The sequence below is a fragment of the Azolla caroliniana genome, unplaced genomic scaffold (assembly GCF_043228905.1).
Source record: "Azolla caroliniana isolate FFs.n. ecotype wild unplaced genomic scaffold, voAzoCaro1.0.p SCAF_7, whole genome shotgun sequence".
NCBI classification, from domain to species: Eukaryota; Viridiplantae; Streptophyta; class Polypodiopsida; order Salviniales; family Salviniaceae; genus Azolla; species Azolla caroliniana.
In genome coordinates this window covers 3,223,092-3,247,218 of record NW_028230442.1, presented here as the reverse complement: position 1 = coordinate 3,247,218, position 24,127 = coordinate 3,223,092, and the positions used below count along the sequence as shown (strand labels likewise).

The 24,127-nt window shown below is 41.7% G+C and overlaps 2 protein-coding genes across 2 annotated transcripts; one reads left to right on the top strand and one right to left on the bottom strand.

Moving 5' to 3' along the window:
- Window positions 1-1,597: 1,597 nt before the first annotated feature.
- Window positions 1,598-5,228, top strand: LOC147861564 (vacuolar-processing enzyme alpha-isozyme-like). Its single transcript, XM_087322842.1, has 9 exons — window positions 1,598-1,908; window positions 2,960-3,124; window positions 3,217-3,373; window positions 3,462-3,547; window positions 3,648-3,847; window positions 3,934-3,982; window positions 4,069-4,323; window positions 4,525-4,731; window positions 4,936-5,228. The coding sequence occupies exons 1-9, from the start codon at window positions 1,645-1,647 to the stop codon at window positions 5,095-5,097; spliced, it is 1,545 nt and encodes a 514-aa protein (XP_087178968.1). The 5' UTR covers window positions 1,598-1,644; the 3' UTR covers window positions 5,098-5,228.
- A 758-nt stretch (window positions 5,229-5,986) lies between these two features.
- Window positions 5,987-8,518, bottom strand: LOC147861563 (uncharacterized). The gene is made up of 4 exons (XM_087322070.1): window positions 7,987-8,518; window positions 7,557-7,823; window positions 7,260-7,452; window positions 5,987-6,272 (listed from the first exon to the last, which is right to left on the bottom strand). The coding sequence occupies exons 1-4, from the start codon at window positions 8,407-8,409 to the stop codon at window positions 6,136-6,138; spliced, it is 1,020 nt and encodes a 339-aa protein (XP_087178196.1). The 5' UTR covers window positions 8,410-8,518; the 3' UTR covers window positions 5,987-6,135.
- Between the last annotated feature and the right edge of the window lie 15,609 nt (window positions 8,519-24,127).

The window sequence follows — 24,127 nt, the reverse complement described above, 5'->3', positions numbered from 1 at the left end:
TCATACATGTATTTTACATCTAGTTTCTCAAATTTGCTAGGAGATAGCCATAATAATGAAATTGAAAGTGGAAATAAGGTTCATCATTAGAATCTAATAACTAGATTGAATGTTGGTGTAAAGGATTTGTTAACTTTTTGGCCCATTCTTTATCCCACATCGGAAATGGGGAATTGGGGAGGTGGTTTGGGAGTTATAAATAAGCTCCGCTTCCTCTTAGTTTGGCATCCTCAAATTTGTATTCTTCTCTGGTTTTGTTTTCTTTTTCCTTCTTACTCTATCTAATAGCTTTATTCTTGGTTATATATTGTTATTTTGATGCTTCCACAACAAGATTAGCATTAACAACAGATCTAAAATAATTGATGCAATTTTGATGTAAGAGAAAAGAGAAAAAGAAAAGGGAGAGAGAAAGAAGAAGAAACTAAAGTAAAAAATATGAGAAATGGGGGTTTGATGGACTTCATGATGTACCACAACAAATATGTAGGATGCAAGGGAAGTTGATTTGGCAATTTTCACAACTATGTTGTATGGGGAGGTTGTCCCAAGATGAGGTAGATTCATGTCATCTAGTATTAGAGACTTGGAGAGTGTTTACCTTAACGTCAATTCCCTACTAATGTAGGAGTGGAGAATCGAGATAGCTTGGGGTGTATTATCAACTTATTTTAATAACAAACATAGATTTATGGAAAAAACCAATGAGAAAGAGAAAAAGAAAGAATAAGCAAAAGAGAAGGAAGAAAGAGATAGATAGATAGATTCTATTATCGTATTCGGAGGTCAAATATGACCTATGAGACCAAAAATATTACATTTCACGTGATGCGTGTGAAAGTGAGCAGCAACTCTCGATGTTCAAGAACTTCACTAATGAATGTTCCAATCGAGAGTGCACATTATGCTTGTGAGAGAAATTCGTGCAAGGATTGGGCTTAGTCGAAGATATGTGGAAAGCATGGTCGAATACGATCAAAGGCAGAGTATTGTATCAAAGTGTGATACTCAGACGCTCAAACTTGTTTAGGGGAAAGTGTGCATAGCCGACCACTCTCATCACTTGTGCCCCAATGCCATGTCACATATTGTAATGCATGTGAGTTGAGTCGCATGGAAGGAATGGTTCGAAAAAGAAGAGAAAGAGATAGAAAAATAGGAGGAGAAGAGAAAGAGAAAGAGAAAGAGGAGAGAAAAAAAGGTGAAGAGAAAGAAAAAGAAAAAGAAAAGGAAAAGGAAAAGGAAAAGGAAAAGGAAAAGGAAAAAGCAAAAGAAAAAGAAAAAGAAAAGGAAAAAAGGAAAAGAAAAAAGGAAAAAGGAAAAGAAAAAGAAAAGGAAAAGGAAAAAGCAAAAGAAAAAGAAAAAGCAAAAAGAAAAGCAAAAAGGAAAAAGGAAAAGAAAAAGAAAAGGAAAAGGAAAAAGCAAAAGAAAAAGAAAAAGCAAAAAGAAAAGCAAAAAGAAAAAAGAAGAAGAAGAAGAAGAAGAAAAAGAAGAGAGTGAGTAATCTCATCATGATCGTCTCCATTTAGAAACTCTGCCTGCTATTCTGGTTCTGAGGCCGAAGAAAGGGTTTAGGGTGGCCACCATGGCCATGGAGACGACCGCCTTCACACCTAAATCCCACCTCCCCCCTCCTCAACTTCCATGGCGCATCCTCACCCTCTCCGCCTTCATCTCCATCGCTTCACCACCATCGCTCTGGTGGTGCAGCTGTCTTTGCTAGCCTTTGCTGGAGGTAGTAGTGGATATGGAGCTTTGCGATGGAGACGAAGATCTCCTGGAGATGTTGTGGCTGTGGATGACATCTCCGTCCCTTCTTCGCCTTCTTCTAACTGTGCAGATGAAAACAGTACTCGCTGGGCCATTATCATCGCTGGCTCTTCTGGCTATGGAAATTACAGACATCAGGTTAGTGACTATTAGTCTTTGCTTCATTCTCTCTGTCTCTCTCTATACATACATATACATATACATATACATATACATATACATATACATATACATATACATATACATACATACATATATATATATTTCCTCTATTCTTTCCCATTTCTTGCCGTGCATTACGCTGATGTCTGCTTTTTTTGTTTTCATTCATAGAATGTTTACAATGACAAATGCAGATCATTGTTTTGGTCAAATTTTCCTGTTCGTTTCTGCTTTGGTCTTCTCAATCAAAACATTTTACATGCAAATGCATTATTTTCATTGCGTTTTCTGTTAGTTTCTTTTCTTTTCTTGATCAATATCTTTTGCACAGGATGATTTCTCAGTCATGCGATTCTCTGTCTTCCTATTGATAAGGTTTATATAGCAAATGCTATGCGTTTAAACTCGGTTTTTTGGTCAATTTCTGCCATGGAGGCCTTTTGTCAAATACACTCTTCCCTTCAACATCTCATTGCCTCCGTTTCAATGAGTTTTACATGAAAATACTCAGTTGTGCTCTCAGGAACAATGATTATATTATATTTGTACTATTCAATTCAGTCAGATTTACATCAAAGCAGCCTTTTGTTATGCTTATGCGTGTTTGCTTGATTAAGGTTTAACGTCAAATTGCAGGCCACTTGCCATATTTTTACCTCTCGTTTCAATATCTCATTTGCCTTTAGGAATGTTTAGTGAAAACACAGGTTTTCAGTCATGTTTCTATTTGTTTGTTGTCGTTACTTTGTCATAATCTTGGATGCAGACTGATATCTGTCATGCATCTCTTTTACTTATATTTAGTACCTGAAGTTCACATGCAAGTGCAGGATTAGTTTCTAATTTTACATTATTTGATGGATCATCTTTCTGCACACCTTCTGACTGTGTATGAGGTTGAAGCTCGGCACTCCCTTTGCTCCTGTTTTTTAGTTATTCATTTCACGCCATCTGAATTTGTATGGTATTAAGATTCGTTCCATTTGTGCTGTTTTTTATTCATTTATGATCTTCGGCGTGATCATAGGCTGATGTCTGTCATGCATACCAAGTGCTGCGGAAAGGTGGTCTCAAAGAAGAGAACATAGTCGTTTTTATGTATGATGATATTGCTGGAAATCCCTTGAACCCTCGCCCTGGCACCATCATTAACAATCCAAATGGAGAGAATGTGTATGAGGGAGTTCCCAAGGTTTGTTTTATATTACATTGTTGTTTAATTTAATATTTTATGTCTCTGCTTTTCTTTTTTTTATGGCAATGGCTAATATTTCCCATCTCCAGGATTATACTGGAGCTAATGTGACTGTAAACAACTTTTTGGCTGCATTTCTTGGAAACAAGAGTGCTCTCACTGGTGGTAGTGGGAAGGTTATAGAAAGCGGTCCAGAAGACCATATCTTTGTGTTCTATTCTGATCATGGAGGTCCAGGAGTGCTAGGTATTGCGATTATTTTTTGTTGAAACTTTCTCTGTTGGTTTATTCAAGCATTTGTGTAATCTTAACTGTCAAGGAATTGGATACTCAGGAATGCCTACTGAACCAAATCTTTATGCAAATGAGCTAGTGGAGGCATTCAAAAAGAAGCATGAAGCTAATGGCTACAAAGAGATGGTTGTGTCATTAACTCGTTGGACATTTCAGTATAATGAATGATGACATCGTTATGATGTATCAAGAATTTATTGTGTTCTGTCTGGCTTCTTGTAAGCAGGTCGTCTATTTGGAAGCATGTGAAAGTGGTAGCATTTTCGAAGGGCTTCTTCCCAATAACTTAAGCATATATGCTACCACTGCTTCTAATGCGGAGGAGAGCAGCTGGGGCACCTATTGCCCAGGCATGGTTCCTCCGCCGCCACCTGAGTATATAACATGCCTTGGTGATTTGTATAGTGTATCTTGGATGGAAGACAGGTATGTGTTTGTGTTATCCAATTCCTTTGCTGTTACTTTTTATTTTCTTTGATTCTTTTCGAGTTTATATGTTGCCTTGATGGCAGTGAATCTCAAAATCTCAAATTGTGGAGTTTGCAAGAACAGTATGATGCTGTAAGAGTGCTAACTGCCTAAACATTATTGGGGAATTTAAGTTGCTGTGGATCAAATTTCGTATTCATTTGCTATTTGGATTATAGGTCAAAATGAGAACATCCAATTACAATACCTACACTTCTGGATCACATGTGATGTGCTATGGGAGTGCTGACTTGGCCAACGAGAAACTTTGTCTGTACTTGGGTAGTGATCCATTAAAGGAGAACGTTACCACCGGTGAAGTTGAGTTGGAAATGCCATCTAGTGGTTTGTTAAGACATCGTTTCAATCACCAAAGGATAGGAATGGTAGCTATGATGCAAAGAGATGCAGATATTCTCTATCTTTGGCACAAGGTAATTTTTAAGACTTTATGCTCTGCATTGTTTGTGCAACTAGGGCTTCTCATTTAGGATCACATGTTAAATTATGTAAATAATGAGATGGCTGGTCTTTCTTGAGAGGTTTCAAACCTTGCTTCTTGTATTGGTGATTCAAACATTGATGTTATTGATGAAAAGGTCTTTAGCAAGGTCTTACTTTGAACATGTTTGCAGTTCAAGGCTGCACATGAGGGATCAAATGCAAAGATGGATGCACAGGACGAACTTTTTATGGCTTTGGCACATAGAAGGCACATCGATAGGAGTGTATGGAGTATAGGGAAACTTCTCTTATTGAAAGACAGTGGACATTTTTCGTTAGAAGATAAACGCCCATCTGGACAGCCTCTAGTTGATGATTGGGATTGCTTGAAAGACATGGTGAGCATCTGCTCTGTACTTGTCTTAGTTCTCTATTTTACATGAGGGTTTGCCAAGCTGAAAAGAACATTTTGCATTTTTCTCAGTTGTCTTAGTTTCTTAATATTTTGCAAGGTTCTTTAGTGTTTTGTGCATTATCTTGGTTTTGTCTTGTACAAGAGACCTTGCAATGCCTGATAAGAACTTTATTTTGTTTTTCTGAAGGTGCGGAATTTTGAGAAGCATTGTGGACCATTGGCAAACTATGGCCTTAAGTATACTAGAGCTTTTGCAAACATGTGTAATTTTGGAGTGAGTGTTCATGAGATGGAAATGATAGCTCCTCTTGTGTGTCCTAGAAGAGGTGAGCATCATAACAGTATGTAATTCAACCCTATAAAGAGTGGGTAAACAGAAAACATGTAAATAGCATATGGTTGCTAACAAGAATTTTGAAATCTTAGTATATCTTTTGTATAGTTCAATCCTAGAAAGAAAAGAATAACCGATATATTAAATCACTCTCATGGTTGGAAGACTTTGTACTGCTTGCATGGTCTTTAACTTATGCAGGCATTAGGTCATCGTAATTTCCAACTTTATTTATGTGTTGAGTTTCTGAAAAGCAAGGCATTAATTTGTAATAAGTTTCCATTTTCATTTGGTTAAAGAAGTTTGTGCTTCTCATATTATGTTCTATTTGTGAGCTTGCTTTATACTTGTTTTGGTGATGTAATTGCCAAAGATTTATCATTTTGCTTTTGGCATTCGCCTAGCAGTCTTCAGAATATTGTCCCTGTATAGCTAAGACTTTGGTAAAAGCTTGGCAATAGTATATATATACATATATTCTAAGCACCATTACTTTTGTATTTAAGACTAGGTGTTTGTGGGAGAGGCAGACCTATGGATGCAGGCTTGCAAACACCGAGTTCATGGAATAATTATGTATCAAATACTTCTGACCCAAATTTCATTTTTGTCTCTAGCATTAGAATTCGAAACATTTTTATGGATGCCATATGTTCACAATTGCTCATTAAAACATTATATGATCCTCTTGAACTGAGGGATTCGAAGGGAATTGTTTTTTCTATTACGTCCAGATTCGTCGAGCTGGCTGACTAGACTCTGCTAATATAAAAAATTCGTCTGTATTGATGGATGTCCTAGTCCTACTTGCAATAACAAATTTGCTTCATATTGAAAGAGCAACCTAGTAAGGGGATGCGGTAGTAAAATAGTAGGAGACCTGTGTTCACCCACAATAGGAATATAGCAAAACATCATCTAAAATAAACCAAGAAATTAGAACACAATACATATTTTTGAGCTTACAACAGTTAACTTCCTTCCTAAATTGTCCCACAACTCGTGATATACCTAAGCCTGCAGTTATATAGCTTAGCACAACTTTGGATGTCCTCATGATCCATAGCTGTCGGAGTAGTATCCCTGCAGGTATTCCCCATACTCATATAAATCGTCATCGTATTCTTCTTTATCTCCGTTGAGCTCGAGCTCATCTGCCCCAATCCCGTCCATCACCTCCTCCATCAACCCTGCATCCTCGACATAAGACATTTGAATATAATGAGAGACCATGACAAATATGGTGCGCAGCCTTCACACCACACACACAGAGATATGCCAATATCACATGCATTTACTATACATATGGCTATGGTGAATGATGGTATAGACTTCTACCACTACCATATCACTTCATCTTTTCCTGAGAGTGAGATGTACAATACTAGTACATAGCTCGTAGGAGTGAGATCGGGAATGGATCGAGCTAAAACATGATATATTTTGCAATGTGATATTTGCTCTAGAGTAATATAATTCAAGGCATGAACTGTTTGTGGGTTTACAGAGAAAGAGGCATGGAGATGGTTGCTGTGGACCACTCTGGCCAACCCGCTTGTAAGGGGGATGAATTGATACAATCCACCAGAAACCATGGCTTGCTTGGTGGCCCAATTATATTTTCAGCCAATGCATGGGGCGTGGGGTACTTGCAGGGCACCCTAACTTTCTTAGATCTTTAGAAGAGTAGAGTGTGTGCAATGGCCTCCAGATCGATCAAGATGACCTTGGGCCGATCATACTAGCATGGCAGATAACATAAAAGTGGAGATCTAAGATGGTCCATAGCAGCTAATCACTGTGAGTATATGGTATACGAGAATGACACATTACCGGGTGGCCAGTACAGTCTCTGACTCTCCGGTGATAATTCCATCATCTACCTCAGATATATATTGATGTGAACAATCATAGAAATATTCAGTGTTCCGATCCTTAGACCAGTATCATCTCTAGTTAGTGTTTCATTTCTCAAGCAAGTGAATAAGCATCTTATATATGCATTTAGGAGGGCCTATTTGGGATGACTAATGAATGGATCAGAGTTCATAATATACACTATAAAACTGCTTAATCAGAGAGAGAGAGAGAGAGAGAGAGAGAGAGAGAGAGAGAGAGAGAGAGAGAGAGAGACCATCAAAGAATCTGTTAAGTTATTGAGGCAGAGAGATGATGACCTGCATATTGGTTGTAATTATGGTGATGGTGGTGGTGATGATGATCTCTGTTGTCTTTGGTGGCCATGAGCATAGTAGCGTTATAATCCTCATTATTCACCTGCAACTTGATATTGGCTAAGAATGCCATGGCTTCGTCCATAGGCCTGATGAGGTCCTCATGGTACTTGTGCAACGCTTCACAGTATGCATCCTGCAGAAGCACCGCCAATCATATATATATAGAAGGATCTGTATTCGTTCATTAACAATCCCACAAACCGTATAATGAAAATTTCCCTTCTCTTTTGGAGTTACCATGAAATCATCCAACTCTGGGTCACTTGATCCTGCAACTACTTCTTCCAAACAGTTTGATTGGTTTATATGACGATCGTGATTGTCACCATAGCTGGATATGGAGTTGTGATAATCACTCTCAGCTGCAGATGCCCCTACCGAGTGCTGTCCTCTACTACGATCTGCAATACTATGACCAGCAGCAGCATCATCATCATCAGTAGTGCCGATGATCCTCACAACTAACTCATCAAGCTTCTTCACAACATGTGGAGGTGCACCAACCTGCAGGTTCATAAGGGCTATTAGAATTTTATTTGCATTAATTCCAATAACTATTGAATTCAGGGTTTCTTTTTCTTTTTAGGAGTTGGTTTAAGCTGATTTAGGGTTTTGACAACATCAATTGCAGCATAGCATGGCCATGGAAATCATTAAAAAGAAGAACCTTCCGACAATTCACGTATGCAATCACAAGCTTGTGGAAACTGGGGTGCGCAACGATCTTGTCTTTGATGGTCGCATAATCATCGGGCATAGTATCATCATCGTAGTGGTTTTGCTCGCCATGGAATGTGGAGCCCGAGCTGGAGGCGTTCGATGTCCTGGGCGACAGTAACATCGTGGCAGACATAATTTGCAGGGAATTACGGCTGGTCGGCTCGAATAGTATCGAAGATGGACCATGGCATTGTGCAGTATTATGGTCATTCACACTATCCTCATCATCATCATCATAATGAAAATACTTGTGACAATGATGATGATTGTCAATTGATCCTCTTTGATCAATGGTGTCATGATGATGATGGTGGTGGTGATGATGATGATCACTAATGATTTCTTGCAACACATGAGCTAGCTGATCCATGGTCACTCTAACCTAGCTAGCTAACTAAATTAAGGTATCACTACTAAATCCACTAAGAGTTATATACATATATAATATTGTGATGAGAGGGAGTGTGTGTGTGCTGAAATTAAAGAGTATTGAATGGGCAATTTTGGTTCATCCGGGGCGGAGATTCTTTCTCGGTGACGGCCCACGGGGCACCACTCATGTAAGCGAGAGCGAGAGGGCCGGCACTAGATCAGTTGTAGTAACTTTGTAGTGATTTGTACAATGCAATTAATCTGCAGCTTGTCTATATATGAGCTTGCTTGCTTGCTTGTGTTTGCATTGAAAGGGACCATCTCATTCATTAGGATTGTGTGTGTATGTGTGTATGTGTGTGAAAGGGACTGTCATGATCTAGTCAAATATGTATATGTCATTAATCTGGATGGTATGTGTGGGTGTCAGGTGTGAAAGCACTTTATTAGCTAACTGTACCATGCATGTACCTATGATGATGCTATGATTAGACATGATTTGCCTCCTTCCTTATACATGGAATTATGCTGGATAAGATATGTCTCAAGTTTTACATACAAACATACAAACATACATACATACATACACATACATAACAATACACACAATCCATCCATCCATCCATCCATCCATACATACATACATACATATGTCATATATACATACATCCACACACACACACACACACGCACACACACACATACATACATACATTCATACACACACACACATAGTGACATATGTATACATAACACACAAGCCATCACTACCCATATATCTATATTCTAACCCACCGAAATGATATTATACTATCTCTATATCGTTTGTCCGATCGAGAAGCGGAAAATGAACACTAATCAACCTTGGGAATCTAATAAACAAAAACTATTACACTATCTTTATATATTTGGTAAACAAGTGAGGTTTAGGCTTGATTGGTTGATAGGTCATGTTGATAATCAAACCTATCACAAAAACCCCCTTGGAAGATGCCTCCATATCCTGCAATATACATCATTACATGCAAATAGATTTATGTAACACAATGTATTTTTAATTATGCAATATTGTACATGTATATATAAGCTCTAGGGTATGAACTAGCTACTCAAGGTTGGTATACCTGCCCACTTGCTAGTGCCGCTATGACATGTCTAATCGATCGAGAATCATTATAAAAATTGGAGCATGTTATCAATGCACACACTAGACAATGTCACTAGATTATATTTGACAATGATAGGTGACAAGCTCGTATGAGTTGGCTCGCAACGGGATTGTCCCCTTTAGTGTTATCTATGTGGGATAGTGATGAGTCCAAGGCTAGAAACACAACTTGTAAGAGAGTACAAAGAAATTTCCACCTCTTAGAAGTTTGACAACTATCGGGGTTAAAACATTTCCGGGGAAAAAAAAGAAACTAAATGTAGACTCCAAGGGGTCACTATGCCAATAGGGGAGGTTGAGTGCTTTGGTAATAAGTCTTAGAAAGATGCATCAAGCCAAATATTAGGTTTGATGCATCTTTTTAACCTCTTTACCTTTAGGTTCAAGGTAATTTGGGTTTGATCTCAATTAGTATCCATTGTTGGATCCTTTTAGGAGGACTAGGATTGGCATAAAAAACTTTAGTGAGTACTCAATGGTTTCAAGGAAGATAACATGGTGTGTTGGGATGTGTTCACTATTTGAGAAAGAAAGAAATATATATTAACTTCGTCTAAGACCAAATTGGCCCATGAGAGAAATGAATAGTATCCCGACCATAGCTTGACATTTCACATTGCTATACACTCTATATACACTATGTTATCAAGGATAGTACACCACCAAGATTTTATCCTAAAATTTATCATGACATTGTTAGTTGAGAGAGTGTCTCATGTGGGTGGTTGCCTTGCGATGCGTAATGCAAGATTATCTTTATCTTGTAATTGAGGGCCCTCATGACTTGGTGAGACTTGCACAAAAATTACAAGAGTCTCCTCCATTTATTATGGCACCAAATCTCCTAAAAGGTTTCCTATGCTCTCGCATAAAATGTATGTTTGGGAATAGTTGTCGTCAATGTGATACAATGATATAAGATTGCATTACATTTGGCTTATCAAGGGATGCAAGGAACGTTCTAGAAAACAATACCATTTCACATCATGGGTAATGTATACTCTTCATCATCATGCTCTTCATTAGGGCATAATCCGCAAATGAAATCTATTATCTCTAGGGTCTCTAAATTAGGATATAATGAGATTATGCCTATGTGTGTGGAGGAGGGGGGTTGTGTCACCCTAAATGCTCGGGGATAAGGATGTGTGATTGTGCACATGCTAACATTTCCTGTAGGTTTCCCGACATGTTATTGCTATGCCTTGTACCTTCTTTCTATTTGTTGGTCAATGTTTCCACAAGGCGCAATTAAACAATGTCTAACTAGGCATTGTCCTCTATGATATTTGTGGAGCATATCCATATTCCATCTCTTGAACTCAACCACATATCTCCTGCCTCAAATAAAGAATTTTACTTTTGTTCAGCATATGTAAATTTCTAGGCTAAAGTTCCAAGCATGGGTGATAGGTGGTGTAGCATCCATGTTTTTACTTATTCCATACATTGGGTGGCCCCCTCTAGCATTGCCTTGGCGTCGTTTCCCTTGCTGAAAAATATGACAATGTTGAGGGTTTTAAGACATTTATTTAGGAGAAAACAACATTATGCCCAAAAGTTGAGAGTAATGAAAATGGACACCACATGTAAAACAAACACACACTTAACATTGCACATCACTAGGTATACCCGTCTACAACATGCTTTGAATATTGATAATAGAATCTTGATAAGTAATTGTGGTATCTAAACTATGATTTAAAGAGGCCATTCTTTCACATTGTGCTTCAAAGCCATATTGTCTTGTTGCTTTTATCAGTTCTTTTAGTAAAGTTACTAATTTCGTCAATTTTGATGTGCATATTACTGTATTAATTTCCATGTTTTTGTATGCCTTGGACATTGGACCTTGTCTACTTCCTATCAGACAAAAAAGACAAGGTTAGATATTCGTTCATTTCTTTAAAGTTTGAACTATCTCCAGATGCCTACCTTTTTATCTCCGTGTCAATTCAAATTAATGAAAATGCATTGTCGCCTTCAAGGAGAGTTACCTTCATTATGAGTTTATTACTTCGACGCATTCCTTGATGCAATAGTCTATTAATTTCATTTGCTTGTTGGTCATGTCACCAGGTCAAGCATGATGTACCTTCACAATATTTTTCATTGTATGATAGGTGGGTAATGCATAAGAGTCCACTCTTGACAACACTACAATTGGAAATAATTACTTTTCAACATTTTCTTTTTAAATGATGATGTTGTGGAGTGTGTGTATCTTATATAACTCCACGTATTAGCAAATGGTCAGTAGGAAAAATCTCAAACTAAAATAACGAAGAGTTAAAAAAATGAAATAACTCAAACTAAAATAGTGAACATGAGATCAAACTAATTGCTCAAGTTGCACATATAATCTTAATGTTATAAGGCACAATCCAACTACTACACCAATATGTTTATAACTCTCAATCCATAAGTAATGAACTATTGGGATCTCTAAATGTCTAGAACTTTAACTAGAAATACATTGTTTTTCATTCATTACTTGAGCCTTGCTGCTGTCGTGAGGTTGGCCTCGATAATTTCACATAACATTTCATTTAATGTTAATGCATGAGATGTTCTAAGGAGGTTGTATTTGATGTTAAGGTAAATATTCAAAAACAAATAATGAGAAATGCAATAACAAAGTTTACAAAACATCAAGTCACCTTCATTCTCTCATTCAAATCACACAACCTTAAGGTCACAAAACAAAAACTTGGCTGTTGGACAATCATGTTTATACATCTCAATTAAAGAATTGTAATAAGACAAGGTTTTGTGTATAAAAAGGTAATGTTGTGAAAGTACCAATGTACGTTAACATGTATTGTCTTTTTACATTTGCCATTGTAAAGAGACAATGCATTTCGGTATGAATTAGTTATGCTTTTAAAAAACTACGGGATGTTAAAAATACTAACTGGTTGTTCTGTGGTATAATACTTTAGTCTCTTTTATACTGAAACTAACTAGATGCTTTTATTGTGATGTTTTGCTTTTTACAGATGTCTATATGCATGGTATTGTAGTTTCGTATAAGTGAATTTATATCCATTGGTACATTTACAAATGAGACATAATGCACTAGAGTTTACTAAAGTTTCAATGTCTTAATGTTAATGCTAGATTACGTTTGATTTATCCACAAGTACCTTAGTACATTCGATAGGTAAGGGCAACAAGAAAACATAAGAACATGTTATTGATAGATGGGTAACTAACTTGGGCCAATTACTTAATTTAATTAGATCTCACTATCTATATCTTTGCCTTGACACTCTTTCTTTCTTTTCCCTCAGAGTTAGAGAAATTGGCCATGGAGTCCTTAAAATTAGCCTTGATTTCATGTAATGGAGTCAATTTAATAAGCATTCAAATGCAAAACATCGTGCATGCCAAATAAAGTTTCATAAGGGAAAGTCTTATTGCGGCTTACGAAAAATCATCATTTGGTACAACTTTTTCAAGACAAGCTAGAAAAGACCAATTGGTTTTAGAATTTGTCAGACTTTGTAAAGGAAGGGAAATTGTATGAATAATGATCCTTATAGACGTGTAAACAAGATAAACATGTGTAAAATAAATGACGAGGTCCATTGAGAGTCCTTAGTCATTTACATAGATAATGGAGGCTGGGTTAAAACTTAAAACTTACACTAGTAAGAAGTAATGAAGGAATGAACTGTATAAATGATGAGTGCATTAAAAGTTTTTTTTTGTAGTGAGTACGTTTATGCATCTAATTTGAACTAAAAACTTGTAAACTGTAATTCCCGACATGTAGGATTGGAAATTTATGCTCATTACAAAAAGGAACTCTATCATTGGTCATTAAACAACTAGTTGAATAATATTGGTGTGTTTTTGACAATAATTAAATATTGAAAAGCTCAACTAAGGCAATGGATTGAGAGTTTCTTCTATTGTTCAACAAAATGTTTTCCATGAACAATGCTTGTAATTGCAATGATCTTATTTCATACTCAATATTGACAAATGTTGGAACAATCCATTCTTGATTGTTGAAGCAACATGCATATGGAGAGACATGGAAAAGAGTTCTTCTTGCTAGCGCACATTCATGCAAGCTTGAAATGACCCATACAAATACACCACAATATGCACTAATTCTCTTAGTACTTCCCTTGAAAGTTTGAACCTTTGCTTTCTTTATCTTCACTTGAATGTCATATACCATAACTTATTGACATTGTGTGTCTCGTCCATTTGACCACAGAAGTAGTGATAGATATTTATATTAGGTCCCATCATTATAAATCTTCGTAGGCCTGTATGTTTCTTAAGGTTTCATATCAAGTGAAAATATTATGACGGTTATTTTACATAAATGTTAATAAGATGAAACTCTTTTGGATATTAATGTGAAGGTACAGATTGAATGATGATAATCATTTTGCAATGAAGAGGAAAAAATTGGTTCCAAGGGAGATAACTAATGATTAGAGAGAGGGAGATGAACGATATTCTAACGTCTTGAGAACCTAGAATTATGAGTCATGATGTATAGGATCAAAGCTTGTTCGAAGTAGTATACCTTATCATGTGGTTGAGAATCTTTTGAATGATGCGTAACATCTACAAATAATCACACATTTTCCCTATTGATTGGCTTGATGCATCTTCTTGAGCACCTTACCAAGTTGTGCTTAAGTTAGTTTGGAGTGCACACACCGTCGATATGCTGATTGGTCTCTTTGATGAGAAATAAATAGATATACTTTATTATCCTCCATAGTTGAACCTATGGGACCAAATTATGATTTTTTTTGATGTTTTGTGCGTGGACATGAAGAGTGGATCTTGATATTCAAGATTTTCTATTGATGAATGTCGTAATTAAAGGTGCACACTTGGGACCAAATTATGAAACATTTCGATGTTTTGTGCGTGGACTTGAAGAGTGGATCTTGATATTCAAGAATTTCTATTGATGAATGACGTAATTAAAATTGCACACTATGTGTCAGAAAGAAACGTATATTGGGATAGGTCAATTGAAAATGCGGGAAAAGAAAACTTGATTATAGATGAAGGTGGAACATGAAGAGTGGATCTTGATATTCAAGATTTTCTATTGATGAATGTCATAATTAAAGGTGCACGCTTGGGACCAAATTATGAAACATTTCGATGTTTTGTGCGTCGACTTGAAGAGTGAATCTTGATATTCAAGAATTTCTATTGATGAATGACGTAATTAAAATTGCACACTACGTGTCAGAAAGAAACGTATATTGGGATAGGTCAATTGAAAATGCGGGAAAAGAAAACTTGATTATAGATGAAGGTGGAACATGGTTCAATAGAATGTGATATTCGTACTCATGAAATTGTTTGGACAAAACATGTATAACTAATGAGTCTCGTAGTTCTTGTCCAAACCCACTTCTTGTATATTGAACATGTGAGGCAACTAGTATGGAAGCAACTAAATTGTCTTTACTAGGAAGGGTGGTTGTGGCAATCTCAGTTTTGCTTGCATCAATGTGGTAAGTTGTGTCAACCTAGTAATTTTCACGCTCTATTATATTGAAACTACAACGCTTAGTTCATAATTTTATTCGGGGTGCTCCATTGGGATCAAGGGCTGTTGCAAAAGTTGGTTGGTTGGTTTTAATCCGACCAATAAGTGTAGGTGGATTGGGCTTATTAGATCCTTTGCTCAAGAGTAAGGCTCTTCTTGCAAAGCATGTTGTGAGAGGATTTATGCCTGGGGACGAGTTGTGGGAAAAGCATGGAGGTTAGATCCATGAGTAGACGAGAAAGATGTGCTGAAGTATTCACACAGTAAACAAGAAAAAAAACAGCAAAATACACAGTACACAGTTTTACGTGGAAACCCTAAACAGGTGGAAACTACGGGAATAGATATTCCATTATATCAATAGGATTACAGGGAGAAAAGAAGATTACAAAACTCTTTAGAGAATACTCCTTAGGGTTTAAGGCAAGTTCCACTAAACTATGTCGCCACTCTTTGTCGTGCGCTCTCGCGTCTCTCTGTCTTACTCTCTATTAAACTCAGTACAGAAAACACTTTGTAATAGTTATGTTCTGCACTACTTTTCTCACTATGTTTGCCCTAGGTGTATTTATACTCATACACAATATGGGCTATTTAGAAACATAACTTTCATTATTATTATTATTATTACTATTAATCTCAGTCGATCATTCGACTAATCAACTCTTGGGTCGATTTTCCAGTCGGCCCAACTAGTCGACTTTCATGTCGGCTATGAAGTGATTTACACTCAGAGATAAACAACAAATATGCTGAAACATAAAAAAGAAATCAAGCAACACACGATTTACATGGAAAATCCCAAATCAGGGAAAAAACCACGGGTGCTCTTCGGTCACTAAAACTTCACGATAATTAGAGACAATACAACTAGGTAGCAAGAGCTCCCCTTAGCTCACTAGAGGAATCACCAAGAACTTTCATGATACCACAACCTTGAAGAAAAACAACACTTACAGAGAGAAACAGGAAGAAGATATGGAACGACTAAACCTGCATAGGTGATGGTGTTGCTCAAACTCTTGAGCATCTGAAACCACAACTGGGGTTTCAACAATCCCCAACCACAACTACCTTTTGTCTGTCCCTTTGTTTTCTTCTTATTCACTCATACACTCTATCTCTCACCTTTTTCTCTTTTTCTCTTGCAGCTCACACTCTCTATGTTTCCCTGTGCATCACACTCGCTCTCGCTCTCTCTTTTTTCTCGTAATTAGGTTACCCTAGTGGTAAGTTGTTAACACTACAAGCACTGCGTTTTGGGTTCGAAACCCAATTTTCTTACTTCTCTCTATTATATACTTCATATATATCTCTTGATTCACTAAATGCCATTGTGGAATGTAGGGGTTGAACCCATGACCACCTGGTCTCCATTGGGCAACCTTACCAACTGAGCTACATCCATCTGGGCTCTCTCTCTCTCTCTCTCTCTCTCTCTCTCTCTCTTCTCTACTTTGTGTTGTCGCGGATATCCACGAGTATGTGTTGAAACCTTTGTGTTGTCGCGGATATCCACGAGTATGTGTTGAAACGGGGTGAGACCCCGGTCTCTCACTCTCTCTTCTCTACTTCGCGTTGTCGCGGATATCCACGAGTATGTGTTGAAACGGGGTGGGACCACCGGGGTCTCAGACCAAGGAGCCGGTGAGTGGAACGAGAGAGGGATTATCCAGTTCGTTTTTGGATAACTTCGTTGGTACATGGCATGACCTGTATCTGATCTGGAGTAATCTCTGGATACATGCCGACCGAACTCATGTTCGGACAGAAGCCCATCATGCAAGTAGAATGAACGATCACATCGTGGATGGCAGTAGATTAGGTGGACAAGATGAGTCGGAAAGAGTGGCTCGCCGCTCGGATTCAGCAACTCGAGAGACAACCGGAGGACATAGAATGAGCTAAGGCAAAGCTATAGGTGGCGCGGGAGAGGAACGAAGATCGGTTCGAATAGACGCATCGACTGAGGTCGAGGAAGATCGAAGAGGGCGACTAGGTGTTGGTCTATGACAACCAGCACTGGTCAACCCAGAAATTTGCAAAAGCGGTGGTTCGGTTCATATGTTGTAACGACCACCAATGATAACGTGACTTACCAGCTAGTGCAGTTCGATGGGACAAGGATCCCGGTACCGGTCGCGGGGAAGTGGATAAAAGCCTTCAAGAAGCGACACGAGCGGGAACCAGGTTCGGGCGCAGAAGAAGAGGATGCCAACGAGGATCCGATGGGCAACAGATTAGAGGTGGATGAGTAAAGGCTGACCCGGAATCCCCACCGCTTCACTACTTGGCACATGCCGGAGGATGTGCAGTTTGCTGGTGTCATGAAGACATACATTTTGGCCTTACAAAAATTCAAGCCCAATACATCTTAGTCTATATGTTAGACCTTTAACCATTATAATAACATATATGATGTATAGTTATAATAAATATATTATTAGTTATTACAAGATATTTAGAGTATTCTAGAACATTTTAGGATATTCCATGATTATATTAAAAATCATAAATATCTAAAATATTCTAGAACATTCTAGAATACTCCTTATCTAGAATGTTCTAGAATGTTCTAGAATACTCCTTATGGTTCAACACAAGTCTTTAGCCCTTAGCCTACTCTTTGTAACCTTGTTTCCTCATAATATAATCTCATTTCCATTTCTTATCTTCTCTCTCTCTCTCTCTCTCTCACACACACACACACACACACACACACACAAGTCTCGACAGTTTGAACCAAATCTTCTTTTCTTCTTCTCCAATTTCTTCTTCTTCTTCTGTTAAACTTATTCAAGCGAATCTAGCAAATCTCTCTTGTAACTATGGAGTATGTCAGCAAGCAAGAATATATACGCATTCTCTCCGAACTCGATATGCTAACAACCAAATTCATGGCCCTGGAACAAGAAAATCAAAGATTGTTAGGCGACCTACAAAAAGTAAGTGCTGAGAAGGTACAACAATTTGAAGAGTTATCTCAACGGGTGCATCAATTGGAGGCTACTCTATTGCGATGACATGCGATGGAAGTTCAAACTTCACCGAAAGAACCAAAGATTAGTCTACCGGCCAAGTTTGATGGTACAAGGTCTCAATTTCGTGGATTTCTAAATTAGGTACAACCAGTCTCGCGACCGAAGGCCACCGACAGGGCAGCGATGCCTATGGTGCGACGCATTCGGCCATGCCCACAGAGACTGCGCGGATTTCGCAGATGCGCTCAGAACTAACACAATGTACCTCTGGGGTGGCCGAGTGCACTCTAGCGAGACTCGGAGAGCCTTGGAAGTGAATATCGGGCATGGTGGAATGAAGAGGCTGATGGAAGAGGCCACCACGTGACACACTGAGGCCGTGAATTATGCGGTGTCGACAGGAATCCGGGTCGGGGGCAACGAAGGACAGAAGGCAAGCCACTTCGGGTTCTGGCCACTGGTGCTGGAAGGCCTCTCCGGAGTCCGGTTAAAGAAGGAAGAAGCGGACCACGCGGAGCAACGGATCCGAGAGGTCACTGGGTGGGACGACCCGGTCGAGGAAAAGTCCGGCTTCGTAGAAGCTGCATGCCAGAACTACGAGGTTCTGGTAGAAGACAAGCGTGCGGGAAAGGCTGGAGGGGCCAGTCCCCCACAACAGTACGACACCCGCTTCGGCCCGAAGAAGGGTGACGCCGGCAATTCCGGCATACAGGACAAGGGCAAGCCTACTGGGTACCAGCTGAGCACCGAGATAGAGAAAATGACGGACCTGGGGAAGGTCCTCGAAGAGCGGATCCTCGACAACAAGGTGGAACTGTCATTGAGGGAGGTGCTTGGGATCGCAAAGAAGGAGTTCCACGACTCCATTGTGGACCTGGTGAAGCGCAAACGGCTCTCCACGGAACCAGAACCGGAGAAGCCCATAGAGGTGCGGACTACGCACCTAGAGGATGCGGCCTTGGAAGACGAGTTGGTGGAAAGCCATTTTTCAAAGCTACACTGGGCCAGAACCACTACCGAGACCCCTGTTCGGATCGGAGATGTGCAAGAACCGGTAGTGGCGTTAATAGACCATGGGTCCGAGATCAATCTCATGTCCATGGACTTTTACAAAAAGGGGAAATGGCCGATCAACACCAAACACGGCTGGAAGATACGCGCGGCGACCCGCGCTACGGAGGAGCTGCACGGGGTGTGCCCGAACGTGCGCGTAAAGATCGGCGGCATCGAGATAGATCAATACTTCTTTGTGTAGGAGACGTCTTCGCACCCAGTGATACTTGGCAAGCCGCACATCACGGCAGTACACATGGAAACAAAGGTGCTCGACAACGGCTCGGCATACGCGTGCGTGAAGAGTCAAGACGGACGACACTCCGTCCAATTTCTGACCGTGAGACCGAATCATGAGCGCAACCGCGAGACTCTCGGCGGCGACAACCGAGGGTATTTTTAAAGAGGGCTATCAAGGCGTGGGGCTGCGATAGTCCGGACGCGTCGGAGGAACCCCACACCTGTACCATAGGTAGGAAATTTTGGCTCTCCGACAATGGAGGTTGTACATTAACTGACATTAGTAGCAGGGAGAAGAAGAAGGTGGAGGAGCGGCTCAGGTCATGCGGGGCTCTCCACCTCGATGAAGAAATTAGCGGCGCGGTGGAGGCGGTCTCGTTTGACGACACCTTGGGAGAGTTGTGTGGCGTAGTCGATGAGGGCCTTAGTGAAGACTGGATGATTCCGGTCAGCTCAGTGGAAATGTATGAAGTCATCTCGGACTTTTGGGAAAGGATCAGGTCGGATCGGACGGCTTGCGTAAGTACGAAGTACAAGACTGTGGACCGGAAGGTGAGGCCCGTCGTGGCACCCTTGTCGAAGGGCAGCGAGAAGCGTATAAAGGGGGTCGCGTCGGACCCAAGTTTACGGAATCCGGCCGGCATAGGACACCGGTTCACCGACATAATGCTACGGGAGCTCAAGGTTGGTGGGGGTGGGTTTCTACTGCCGACGGAGGAGGACCGGTTTCGGAGAATGCTCGGAAGGCACGGGAAAGCCTTCGCATTCTTGCCGGAGGAGATTAGCTGCGTAGACCCGACGATCGTAGAACCGATGGTGATCATCACGGTACCGCACGTTGTCGTGAAGATTTTTGTCCACGAGCGGAAACCCGAGCAACGAGAGCCAAAGAGTGATGTGCAACGTTGCACACGTACATAATGCATTTGTAATAATAATAGGGGAAAAGGGTATGGTGCTAGAAATGCCCCATAAGATCCCTAAGGTATAAAGGCGATGTGGTCTTATGCGCACATCCACGTGAGAGAGAGAGAGAGAGGTACTATGCGGTACATAGGTACCTAGTTGTTTGTGAGGAGGTGGGAGTTAAGGGGCCATCAATCTCACCCTCCCCAAATCAAGGCAAATATCCCCTTTGAATGAAAGGGGATATTTTAGTCTCGTTTTTGTAAACGGTCTTCCCTCGTGCTATAAAAGGAGAGGGAAGGCACCATTGTGAGGGTTGCCTATTTTGAGTGTGCGAGGTATACCACATAGGTCGAGCGTTAGGGTTAGGGTTAGGGATTCTTTATCTTTATCTTCATCCTCGTCGGTTAGGGTTTCGAGTAGTCATTTGGTGCGGCTTATGCGGCCACCATTTTGTAATCGTTTATTTCGTTTTAATACATCTTGTTGTTCATCTTGTCTCCATCTTCCTCTTGTTCGATCTAGTCTCTTGTTCATTCTTCTTCTTCTTGAGCAAAGCTTCCATTTTGTGTCCGATTCCTTCTCCTCTACTCCTTAGTCCAAGACCCCCGTGGTCCCGCCCTTCGCCACGCACGTGCGTAGCAACGCGACAACGTACTGTGGAATCTCAAACCGATTCCGGTGCCTAGAGCTCACATTCTGGAGCTGATGGAGCCGCTGAAACAGAAGGTGGAGATGGGCATCCTCGAACCGTCCAGTACCCCATATTCGAATCAGTGGTTTACCATGCCAAAGAAGAATGGCACACTGCGCTTCATACAGGACCTGCAGCCGGTCAACAAGGTGACCATTCGAAACGCAGGTATCGGACCGACCATTGATGAGTTCGCGGAGGCCTTCGCAGGGAGGTCGATCTACTCAGTCGGGGATCTGTACTCAGGGTACAATCAGTTCCAACTAGCCGTAGAGAGCAGGGATGTCACGACGATGCAGACTCCTCTCGACCTAGTTCGGATGTGTACCCTACCGCAAGGGGGAACGAACTCGGTGGCGCACATGGTGAATGCGATGAACAAGGTGTTGAGGGACTGCATCCCGGACATCACCATGCCATTTCTGGACAACATCCCGATCAAAGGATGTCCGGTGGAGGACAAGGACGAGTCGGTCGGGCCTGACGGTTGCCGGAGGTTCGTGACGGATCACATCCGCGACTGCGAGAAGGTGCTACAAAGACTCGAGAGTGCGTGACACACCTTCTCCGGAGAAAAATCAGCCTTCAGACAACTGAAGATCCTGGTAGTCGGACACCTGTGCGGGCCTTATGGCCGGAAGCCGTCCCCGACGAAGGTAGAAGCCATCTCCGCGATGAAGGATGATTGGGGGTGGGGTACGGAGGTCCGAAGGATCCTGGGGGCATGTGCGTTCTATCACATCTGGATTCCGCACTACGCGCATGTGGCGGAACCGCTTTACGGGTTATTAAAGAAAGGGCACTGGTTCGAATGGAGGACGGAGCACACAGAGTCGGTCCGGAGACTGAAGGAGGCGCTCGCCGCGACACCGGCTCTCTGGAAAGCGGTTTACGGCAAGGAAGTCCCCATTTACGTGAAGGTGAACACGAGCCCGACCGGGATTGGGTGGGTGTTCAATCAGGAAGACGAGGACGGCGTTCGGTTCCTGATTCGGTTCGGAGCAAAGGTATTGAGCGAGCGGCAATGAGAATACGCCCAAATTAAGCGCGAGCCATGGGGTATCGTTTCGGCAGTCAAGGCCGACAAGGACTATCTGATCGGGACAGAAGTGATCATCGAGACAGACTGCCTACTGATTCTGGGTATGGTTTCCGGGTGCGCGACTCCGGACCTGGCGATGCTCAGGTGGATCGCGTACATCAAGTCCTTGAACCCAGAGATACGACACATCTCCGGAAAGGATAATGCCATGTCCGATATACTTTCAAGGGCGCAGTTCAGCAACGAGGACGACATGGTTTCGGATAACGAAGAAGTCGGCGAGGACTTCTTCGGGTCAGCTAACGTGGCAACTGGTATAGGGAGCACTCCGGCGCTTAACGAGTTCGATGAGAGCGAATACGACGGGGAGTGGCTCCAAATAGGAAGGTTCCTGCGGACGATGACGCCGGACACGGTGTGGACTAGAGAAGAGGCCAATCGGGTGCAGAAGAAGGTGTACCGATTCTTCCAACGAGGAGGACACATATGGAGGCATCCGAAGAAGCGTAGCGGCACCCCACTCTGCGTAGTGGCGAGGAAAGACGAGCAGAAAGCGTTGCTTACGGCATATCACGAGAGTCCCTGGGCCGGACACCGCGGGACGTGGGCCACATTCGAGAAGCTCAAGGGAAAGTATTGGTGGCCGGGGCTGTACTAGGACGTGCATCATTTTGTGACAATTTGTAAGAATAGCCAGATGCACTCTACAGTCTGGCATCGAGACGAGCTTCATCCAACCTACCCACTGACTGTCCACTTCAAATGGATGGTGGATTTAGTGAATATGCCGATGGGGGTAGGACAGATGCGATATCTGGTGCTGGCTCGGGAGGACCTGACGAACCAGGTGGAAGGTCGAGCGTTGCAGAACAAAACGACCGCGGCCGTGTGCCGATTTCTGATCGAAGAAGTGGTGTGCCGGTATGGGTGCGTAGGAAAGATCGTGGCCGACTGTGGAGAACTAGACGCGCAAGAGGCTGAAGAGCTGTTTGACCGACTGGGGGTCAAACTCTCCCTCACTACGACGTACAATCCGGAGGCCAACAGGAAGGTAGAGCGTGGTCACGGGCCCATTGTTAAGGCGTTAGTACGTGCATGCGAAGGACAGGTTGGGAATTGGCTGCGGCTCCTCCCTTACGCGCTATGGGCGGATCGAACTACGCACAATTCGGTGACGGGGTTCATGCCATCGGAGTTGATGTACGGGCATAAGGCAATCATGCCGGTGGAGAAAACAATCATTTCGTGGGCCGCGATGGACTGGAAGGACGAGATGAGCCGGGAAGAGTTGTTGGCAGCAAGGATCCGGCAACTCGAGCGAAGACCGGAAGACGTGGAGCGGGCGAAGGAAAGGCTGCGTATAGCACGAGAAAAGAACAAAGGTTGGTTCGACCGTACTCACTAACTGAGGCCGAGGAAGATTGAGGAAGGTGACTGGGTGCTGGTGTACGACAATAGCCTCGATAATCAGCACAAGGCGGTGCGTAAGTTTGCGAGGAGGTGGTTGGGGCCCTATGCGGTAACAAGTGCGAACGACAACGGCACATACCATCTCGCGGAGCTCAACGAGACACGGATGGCGGTGCCAGTAGCAGGAAAAAGGGTCAAGGTATTCAAGAAGCGGCAAGAGGAAGAGCCAGACCCGGAATGCGCGATTGACGACGACGATTGGCTCGAAACGAATGATGATTCGGGCAGCAACGGGTGATAGTAGGCCAGTTTTCTCCGGCAAGTGTTGTATCTGACGCGTACCGGTGGACACGCGGATTGGTGGGGGTGGATGTCGTGGAGGAAACCTTCCCTAGGAGGAAATGAGAGAAACCGTGCACGAACCGGCCCTTCCATGTGTGGGCATGTCAATTGATAGCTTGTACATAATTATGTGTGGGGCGGCTGATGTAAATATACTAGGTGCGACACATTTATTAGGGAATCGATGCGTATCTCTGTCAGAAGGGACAGAGAATAAAGTAATGTGACTGTGACTGAAGGAGAACGGACTCTCCACAACGACCTATATAAGGAAGAAGAGAAGGAAGAACAGAACTATCGTGCGTTAGCGAGGACGAAGTGCTGCTGGACCGTGTACCGAG

What these genes read in the sequence shown, in the direction of transcription:
- LOC147861564 (XM_087322842.1), top strand. Translation starts at nt 1,645, where the DNA reads ATGGCGCATCCTCACCCTCTCCGCCTTCATCTCCATCGCTTCACCACC. An exon ending in TGTATGAGGGAGTTCCCAAG is followed by an intron (nt 3,125 to 3,216) that starts GTTTGTTTTATA and finishes TCCCATCTCCAG; the next exon opens with GATTATACTGGAGCTAATGT. An exon ending in TGGAGGTCCAGGAGTGCTAG is followed by an intron (nt 3,374 to 3,461) that starts GTATTGCGATTA and finishes TTGGATACTCAG; the next exon opens with GAATGCCTACTGAACCAAAT.
- LOC147861563 (XM_087322070.1), bottom strand. Translation starts at nt 8,409, where the DNA reads ATGGATCAGCTAGCTCATGTGTTGCAAGAAATCATTAGTGATCATCAT. An exon ending in CAGAGTTGGATGATTTCATG is followed by an intron (nt 7,453 to 7,556) that starts GTAACTCCAAAA and finishes GTGCTTCTGCAG; the next exon opens with GATGCATACTGTGAAGCGTT. An exon ending in TAATTACAACCAATATGCAG is followed by an intron (nt 6,273 to 7,259) that starts GTCATCATCTCT and finishes TCGAGGATGCAG; the next exon opens with GGTTGATGGAGGAGGTGATG.